Consider the following 9,779-nt stretch of genomic DNA (forward strand, 5'->3'; position numbering starts at 1 on the left):
CCCTGTCTTTTTGGACATATGTGATTTATCTGTGATTGGAAATCACGTGGACTTGACCGAAAAGGTGGTGGTGGTGTGTGTGTGTGAGGTGGGGGTTACCAGATGTAGGAGGGTCGGGGGCTTTTACGCTTTGTGCATTTGTGAAAGAGGTGAGGAGGAAGCGAAGAAAGACATTATTTCTCCTGGAGGATTACACATACATACGTGCACACACAGACCTACATGCGTTAATCAGCAGGGAGAGAACGTGCACAGATGTCCATCATGCAATTAATTCATTTCATCTAATGCTTTCTGGGCCGGAGCTGTTTCTGCTGGAGGCTGTGGAAACCTCCCACCATGGCAGAAGGTATGAGGAGAGGAGCCTCTTTGAAGATGCTCTGAAAGGACCGGGGTCCTTCAATAGACCAGAGAGGAAAAAGAGGGTTGGCTTTTCTTCCCCTTGCATTGTCTTTTTCTTCCCCTTTCTTTATTATATTATTTCAGGGGCTGGTGGGTGGTTGTCTATTCAGAAAACATTTCTGCAGATGTGCTGCCATGACTCTGTGTCAGGGGGGAGGTATGCTTTTGTTGAAGTGATGGTAAAATGGAGATGTAGAGGAGGACACCAGCTCAGTGCACGTTAAAGCCGGGGATAAAGCAGCAGAGAGCGGAGAGATGGGCTCTGGTTCCACTCAGACTCTCACAGGTAGACCACAATCAACCGTCTACTAATAAATCTAACTTTTACCTCTCTTAGAAAAAAGGATCAAGTTTGTTTTTGAGTAATATATATATATATATACATTACATGGCTTTCAAAGAATTTAGCTGTTTTTAGCTTTTAGATTGACATAGGAAAAACTTTTTATGATATTTTATTTGGGAAGCCTAGAGATAGTGGATGTGTTTGTGTTATTAGGAATTGTATGTACAAATATTAGGAAATGTACTTTCTTTTGTATTTGTAAATATATTCGTTAAATACATCTACACAGTCTAAGGTCATGTATGAAACTGATATTTGACCAATGATTGGTGCATAAAGGGTTTCTACATTTCATTGCAGTCCATGCATGTCCTCAGTGTGTATTATTGTGAGAACTACATGCTATAAGTGACCAGTAATCGGCCTGTAGCAGCAGAAGAAAAATGTCAGAAAGGTAGGAAAGATAAATCGACTAAAAATATCCCATTAAGTCATTTGAGCTGTTTTCTTAGCTTTATTTATCATAACACAATCAATATTCTGTGGTTTTGTAATATGTCAAGGCTTTTAAATTATCTGGAATCTGGGATTTTGCAATGGGCATAATAAAATGAATGCAGCTGCAGAGCATTGGTTATTAGGGAGTATTAGGGAGCCCTTGTATTTTTGTTAGATATTATCAATATTCCCGTGTTACACTGTTAATCTGACTTTTTCCCAGCGCTGTCACGCAATACGTCGACGCATCCTGCAGGAGAACTCGAGCTTCACTTTGCGTGCCTGTTTCGATGTGAATGCTTACTGAGCATCTCCGTGTTTCACGCGTGTGTGTTTGTGCAGGAGGGTGCGCGCAGAGCGAGGAGGAGGAAGCGGCTCTGTCCCGGGGCAGCGGAGTCTGCAAGTGGTTCAACGTGCGGATGGGCTTCGGCTTCCTGGCCATGAGCAGCAGGGACGGAGCGCCTCTGGAGCAGCCGCTCGACGTGTTCGTCCATCAGGTGAGGCTCTGTGGCTGCTTTCGGCTTCCAAAGAAGCGTGATTTTCTTAAAGAGCAGCGCTCGTGTGTGGGGGCATTCACTGTCTTTGTGGTGTTGCGTTTAGACAGACAACATCAAATTACTGAAATGGTTACTGGTCGTCATGCCAAATCTCTGGCGACTTTATGGTGGTGCTTCAACTCTTGTTTGAGGTGCATAACCCACTCACCCCTAAATCCTATAGGTAGCCTATAGCACATTGGCTTTTTCTTCAGGTGGGTTGTTTTGTAATAATTTCTTTAAATGATACACAGGTATTATAATAATGTTATTCATATAAACACAACTTCATTTCTGTGAAAGTCAATGAGCAATGAAATGCAGCAGTTACAGACAGAGAATATGCTTCCAGGCTACAGCGTCTTCTTAAAGTAAAGCATGTTATTTCTAATAGGATGTGTCATCATGGCTCTGAGTCTCTGTTCTATAAAGACAAATACATCAGTTACCAGCTGACCCATCATTTCACCGAACATAGGGAGACAGCTTGAGTTAGGTAAATGGCATTTGTTTTGCTGAGTAATGTTAGGCCCAACATGACGACGGGTTCATGTGACCATCAGGCATTTGAATGTATTGGTTGGTCTTGTCATCTTTCAACGCAGTGCTTTAACCTTGACCATCATATTACAGTTGACAAAGCCTATAAAACATAGCCCTTTTGGCCTGACTACATTATTTAGGTAATGCTAACACCCAGTGCTGCTGCTTTTAACTTCAAACTCTCTGCTCTCAGTCTCATTTAGCTCCTGGCTATAATTGTCAAAGAAAATGTATCTATATATTAGAAGCTGTTCCTGTGTGTCATTCAAAAGGGTGTGAAGTTAGTAAGACACCTGATGTTTTTGTGTAAAATTACCTGTAGATTAACACATCTTAAAGTCAGCCATGCCCAAACCCATACACTCCCACCCACTTATTTCACCTCACAGGCTGATGTTTGCTGTGGAACTTAAAAGGTGAAGAGGGCGGGGGTTTAAAGCTCAAACATTTCTTTTTAAAAGGGGTTAGAGGCTAAAGCAGAGATAACAAGGCTCATTCCTCTCCCCATCCAGCCCTGCTTCCTGTTATATAGTCATTAAAGCATCAGGGAGCCCACCCAACTGCGTTTCAGTCACACCTCCCATGTGCAGCGTTTTGGCAGACACCTCTTCTCAGGTTTCTCTGCCCCAGTGTTGCTGTAAATCATCTGATGAAAGAGAGGGAATAGGGGCTCTTTACATGCATATTATGGGCTTCAGTGGAACATGGGTGTCAATTCAGTATGCATACATTTGATGACATGGGAGACTGAGGTCTGTGTTGTTAATGAGCAATTAAATATTGTTAGAAATTAATTGTGAGCCAGGTTTGAATTTGTGATTGCAAATTTTCTGGCTGATTTCTGAATAAGGTAGGTGCTAATGTTTACAGTGGACCCTTTCTGCAGTCCCTATCTGATCTTACCCAAGTGTCTAAACATAACTATTAAAACGTTCATAAGGGTGTGTTTGCATAGTCTTAAACTCTGTGTGACAAAATGCAGCCGTTCGCCCTCATCTGAAGGGGGGACGTGGCGGGACCAGCTCCACAGGGGCTCTGCCAAAATGACACAGCATCGTGCAGTAAAAGAAGCTGATGTAGATTATTCATACTAGAATGGTGTATTTCTGCTGTTTGCCTCGAGATCATTAAGACTGAAGATGACATTTACTGCTCTGATAACTTTGCAGAGTTGTAGTCTACCATTCAGTCTGTGAGGATTACAAACCACTGTGCTGTGTTTTGGTGTCTAATAAGTTTGAAACACATAAACCTGTTCCTCCAACTGGATTTCCTGGATCATGTTTCATTGAAACGGCACATGAAACACCACACCCCCACCAACACAGCCCCCTATGTTGTTTTAATGCAAGGCAAATGTCTGTGTAAATACAGCATAATGCTGTAGTCACTACAATGGATATTGAATTCTAAGATTCAGTGGCTTAATGGACATAATACATTAAGCTGGATGGCTTATTGATATGTTCAGCATCAGCGTATTTTGGAAGAAATAAGTGGAAATGTGTTATTACTCTCGTGTATGTAGTGCAGTCAACAGTGCCTTTCACAGCTGTGGCTATAACGGCCAGCAGCTTTGCTCTCAGCCAGTAGCAGCTTTAATGTGTATACAACAAGCTGCTACCTGCTGCCAGGCTGAATTTCTCTACACCAACAGCCAAGGCTACTTATGTTGAAATGGATTTGAACCTCTCTTTCAAACAGTCATTAAAACAATTAAACAAAAGCAATACTACAACATAGCAAGAGACCATACTGAGGCAGCAAAGAAGCACATTTAAACTGGGTTCACTCTGAGATTATTTACAGTGAGAACAGCCTTTGTTTGGTGGTGGATGGCAAGTCCTGTCAGAATTTATAAAGAAAAAAGCTGAAATGAATGTGTTTCCTTTCTTTGTGTTTACATCAGCTCTTTGGTGAAAGTCTATAGTACCAAACACAGTCTTGTCACATCTTATAGTAGCTACCCCAGGAATGTACCCCTCTTCCTCTCTGTCATTTCCCAGCATCCTCCAGGGCAGTGGTCTGCTTGAGACTTATAGATAGACTTGTGGAGGTTAAGTGGCTCAGTGTTAGTAGTGGTGATGAGGAAGGAGAAGGAAGGTAGGAGGGGGTTGGGTTAGGAATGCTTTGGAGGTTTGCTTGGACACACGAGGGGAGGAGGGGTGTACAAAGGCACTGATGTTTAAACAGGCCTTACTTGAAGTAAGATGTAAAAAGTGAGACTGCCAAGAAAAAGGTGTTGTGTCCGTTCAGTTACATGTAAGCGACAAGGCCAGATTAGTCCTTCAAACATAAATTAAAAAAAATGGAAATTTGAACATCATCAATTTCATATCAACTGGGCAGACTTCATCTATTAAAGTCCTGCTTTTTGTGGGTGAATTGTAGAGTTTGTTTCTAATATCTCTTCTCACTTCTGTGGTAACAAATACCCAGCAACCATCAGTCTTTTTAATTAACAGAGCAAACTGCACATGGAGGGCTTCCGCAGCCTCAGAGAAGGTGAGCCCGTGGAGTTCACCTATAAGAAATCTTCTAAAGGGCTGGAGTCTGTCAGGGTCACTGGGCCTAATGGAGCACCTTGTCTGGGCAGTGAGAGAAGACCGAAGAGTGCCCAGAAACGACGCTCTAAGGGGGACAGGTAAGTTCAATCTCAATGAATTAGAATAAAAAATACCACTCTAATGTCTGTCTGTGTAGTACATAATGGACGTCAGGGCGTGGTTTGCCTAGTGTAGCATGAACACTATACATCAGAGAGAACACTTAGCCTGACTCTGGCCAAAGTGGAAAATTGCAACAACCAACACATCGGAAGCTCACTATTTAATATGTTCTATTCTGTTTCTATAACACATACTCCACAAGATATGGAAAAACAGTTTGGGGTTCTAGGGGGAGTCATGTTGGAACAGCAGTGCATCCACAGACACAGCACAAATGAGTAAATGGTAATTTGTGGTATTACGAGGAGTTCTGTGCTGGAGCTGTTTCTTCACAAATGACAGTTTATTCATCCACATGACGTTTCTGTGTGACTAGCTCCAGCATAGGGTACCACATCAGTGATATACACACGTTGTGGTTTAGGCATGATCGTACCAAACCTGGCAACCTTACTGACAAGACTTAGAGAGGTTGCACACAATTACTGTGCGTGGCAGGAGTTTTTCAAAGAACTTGTTCCAGACTGGTAGAAGACCACAAAAGATCATGTTTAAATTTGTGTTTGTCTACAGATAAAACAAATGAGCTACACCATTATGGCAATTAGTGAACTCTAGAGCTGTTATAGACAGTTTGGCAGGCTGTTTCGCCTACTCTGAATCTTTATGATAAGCTAGGCTAAGGCTGGCTGCACTCTAAATGATTTTATGCCCAATTTTGCCCTCTCAAGTGAAAGGATGAAAACATTACTTTTAATTTTATTGTGACTAAAGGGAAACAGTAACTTCAAATGTGCAATATAACTGGGGCCTAAAAATTATTCATAAATTATTCTTTAAACAAGAAAAATTATATTCCAGAAAACCAAAAAAGAATCTTAAAGATTTTTAAAAATGTTTCATGTAAAGAGATTGGACTCAAAGAATGAAAATATTATCTGTGTAGGGGCAGATCTGATCATTGTTTGAGGAAACTGCATATTTGATAGGAACGTTGCTGCAGTGATGTGAACATTCACAAATTATGACAGGTCATTGTCTTATGGGTGAAAGTTAAAAAGCTTTAGAGCTAAAATCACACTTCCACATAAAACATTTTGCTGACTAAGTGTGGGCTCTTTGTGGAGCAGCAGGCTCAACTGGATCAATAGACTGTTTGATATTGTCAGGCTTCTCCAACCCCTAATGCTTCATTTGTGGGCTTCTGTGCTGCGCCTGTGCTGAGCTTCATCTGTTTATCACTTTATTCAAACAAAGGCAATGAACAAGCCTGCGAATTCATAGCTTTGTGAAGAAATTGCAGTTTATTTGCAGTTGCTGTGTTTGTTTTTGAAGCTTATTTAGGCATTTTGGATCACCGAGTCTGTTTATTTCACTGTATCTTTTAGATATGAGAATATTAATAATTGCTGGCCGTGATCAAATGGATGTCAGATTTTAAATAATCAAAGGGTTTGATTTGTAGAGTGTACGTTATTTATAGAAACTTCATTAATCATGGTGGGCGATGATAAAAATAGTCTCACAGCTTCCTGTCTTTGATACCCAGTCGAGTAGATTGCATTCACATGTTCCCTCTTTTCTCCCGAATATAAATGTTGTATTCAGAAGAGGAAAGGATCCTATCCGTTTAATTGATAACAGATGTAGGTGCTTGAGAGAGGTCAGAGGTCACCACTGCCATAGCAACAATGGGTTGTGGTGTGCAAATGAGGTGGAGGGGAGGGCAGGAGGAGGGGCACTGAGTGAACGAGTGTCAGGGTTCAGAGGTCACAGCAGTACTGAAACAAAGGAGCTCCCTCTGCCACCCTCGTGGCTATGCTGATCAATACTGAGCCCTGATGGGGGCTGGGAGGGAAAAAGAAAGGAGATGGTGGTTAGCTGTGAAATGATGCAGGGCTCACTCTGGGTTTCATCACTCTATATCTCGCAGGATGAATTCTGCTGCTTCAAAAGAGAATTTCACTTTATTCTTCTTATTGTCAGCAAATCCTGAAAAATCCAATTCTGACTGTTTTGTCCTGCTGCTGTTAATGTTTACTAGAGCAACAAATGTGGATTTCAGTGCCACTTATAGTCGTCAGTAAATGCATAATCTCATCTGAGTAACGTTATGCCCAGTGGTTTGATGAAATTATAAAACCAATATCTTCTTGGCATTTGTTGACCAGATATTGGCCAGTTCTTTTCCACAACAGCAAAATCAGTATACCACTCCTATCCACAGAGTGGAACAAGAATGTATCTGAATCTGTAGATTCAATTTTAAATGCCCATTTATTTCTGTGCAGTATCTAAAGAATATGAAGAAACATGAGACTTGAAATAAGTAATTTATCACAGACAGCAATGGAGGAAAATACTGCCCAATTTTTTAGGTATCGGAGATGGCATTGTACAACTGAAAATGTAACCACTGTGAGCAAGGACGAGACTTTAAAATCCGCACAAACCTTTCTCATTTCTGTAATGCTATATATTGATATTTATTTGTTTAATGGCATCATTAATGATGTTTCGTGATGTTGCTGCTAAATAAAAACTATGCTGAACACAAAATAAAAGCCTTAGTAAGATTTGAGAGGTTTTCATAAGCTTCAGAGGGAACCAGCAAAAACCAGTGCATGTAAAATAAGCCATGAAAATATTATGGTAGGTTTAGTTTTGTGTGATTCTTGTAAGTACTTCTGGTTCTTCCATTTGAAGCCATGGCCCAGGTGAGGTTTATAATTTATGCTTTGACCTGTGCACTGTAAAATTAGGCGTGGATGATTATTTGGTGTAATGTAATGTAAATGAACTAATACAGGTGTTTTTTCATACATGGAACTTTCTGATTTGGTGCAGCAGAAAAAGCACTAGTGTAATTAATTTACAAAGGTTGTGTTTCATTAAGTGTCTCAGTATGCTATGTCAGTGGGGGAACATGCACAGCAGCAGAACCCTGCAGCTGGCTCACCTGAATGGAATTCAGCATTCATTAATTACATCTGTGCTATTCCTGCTACAATGTGTCCATGTTTGCTGTGAACAAGGCCTCTGTGCAACAGTGGAACACAGTTCACTGTGTGGCATTGCTTCAGTTCAGTCATTTTACAGTTGATTGTACACGTGTAGTTGTGTGGTGATAAATAAACACACTTGTTGATGTTCGATGTTCGATACAATAAGGGGGGAAAAGTGCATTTTAACAATGTATGTCTATGTAGTCCTTATAATACTCAGGGGTGGTTATCAGTTCCCTTACAGCTACCAGCCACTGGGGTTCTAGCTACTGTGGATGCGTGGTTACAGTCTATGGGCTAAGCCACACAAAACACAAGCTGGGAGTGTGCTGCCCTCTGGTGGTAGAAGCCTCTTCCCTGCAGATGGGATTTATTCAGATTTCAAAAAGTCAAATCATCAAATCAGTTCATATTCTATATTAATTTGAGTAATTAGAATAATAGAAATACACAAACTATTTAGTTGTTTGCAGTGTGTTTAACCCTTGAAAAGACTTAGCCTAACTGTATTGAACTACAATTATCTCTGTACTTATTTTGACTCATTTACATTTGCTTTTCAAAAGACTTAAGAGTGGAATCAAAAGAGTCGAAGAATAGTAACATTGTGGGTGTATTACTTTTGAGCTTGTGCACAGAAATGGGTGGGGTCTGATCGAAGGTTAATAAGGTTACTAGGTGTACTACAACCGTACTGTTGTACTCAACTTGAATTAAATAATTTAGAGATACACCTCATTCTTCATTTTTTGTTAATGTTGAAACAAAGAAGCACGGTGAATGTTCTTTTGTTTTTTCTGTAACCATCAGATGCTATAACTGTGGAGGACCTGGCCACCATGCCAAAGAATGTCAGCTGCCCCCTCAGCCCAAAAAGTGCCATTTTTGCCAGAGTGTGTCCCACATGGTAGCCAGCTGTCCGGTCAAAGCACAGCAGCAGCAGCAGCATTCATCTCCAGGCTCTCAGGGAATCACTACCTCAGCGAGGGAGGAGGAAGAGGAGCACAGCCAACCAAACCTCCCCTCTGAAAACTGAATGATTCAGGGAATATGTGAGATTTTTCTATAGAACACTGCTTACAGAAAGCACTATCCCAGGTTTTATTTATTGAGTGGCACAGAGAGACAATGCTGTATTGCCAATGTGGTGTGACTTAATATTTTTTTCCTTTGTATGTTTTTTTTTCCTGACTTAGATAAGTGTCTTAGCTTTGGAACAAAACAATCAGACTTATTGTTGATTCAGGCATGTTGCAGCTGGCGATATCGAGTCTGGGTTTGGACTGATCTGACATGATGTGTGCCTCTCTTAACTGAGCTTCAAAAATCAAATTCAAAAGTCTTACTGGTTTACACCCCAACAAAAACAATGTACACATACAGGATTTATAGAGTTCTTCTGAGTGACCTCATGAACCATGATGGCTTTGACTGGGACAAGGGTTTGCAGGTATTTGACCTAACTGGAGCAGATGTTTTGACTTGTCATTTCAAAATAAGAGCCTAACACGGTAACACAGTTGAATTTTGGTTTGCCTAACCAAAGTAGGCCAATATACTGTTACAAAGAATGCAGCTGTAACATAAAGCTTGCCTGTATGCTATTATTCCACATAGTTTTAGCTGTTTTGCTAGCTGGTTTAAGTACCTGTTAGTTAGGTTATAGCTTAATTTTTAAGCATATATTTTTTAAATTAATGGAAAAACATCCATCCATTATACCCACTTATTCCACAACCAGGGTCACTGGGATCTGCTGGAGCCTATCCCAGCTCTCTTTGGGTGAAACCTTTGAAGTGGTACACCCTGAACAGGTCAAAGGAAAAACATATAAATAAAA

At 40.7% G+C, this 9,779-nt stretch overlaps 1 protein-coding gene across 1 annotated transcript; it reads left to right on the forward strand.

Moving 5' to 3' along the window:
* Positions 1-657: 657 nt before the first annotated feature.
* Positions 658-8,975, forward strand: LOC113126247 (protein lin-28 homolog A-like). Its single transcript, XM_026300204.1, has 4 exons — positions 658-688; positions 1,529-1,683; positions 4,731-4,909; positions 8,750-8,975. The coding sequence occupies exons 1-4, from the start codon at positions 658-660 to the stop codon at positions 8,973-8,975; spliced, it is 591 nt and encodes a 196-aa protein (XP_026155989.1).
* Positions 8,976-9,779: the final 804 nt, after the last annotated feature.

Source organism: Mastacembelus armatus, chromosome 11, assembly GCF_900324485.2.
Source record: "Mastacembelus armatus chromosome 11, fMasArm1.2, whole genome shotgun sequence".
NCBI classification, from domain to species: Eukaryota; Metazoa; Chordata; class Actinopteri; order Synbranchiformes; family Mastacembelidae; genus Mastacembelus; species Mastacembelus armatus.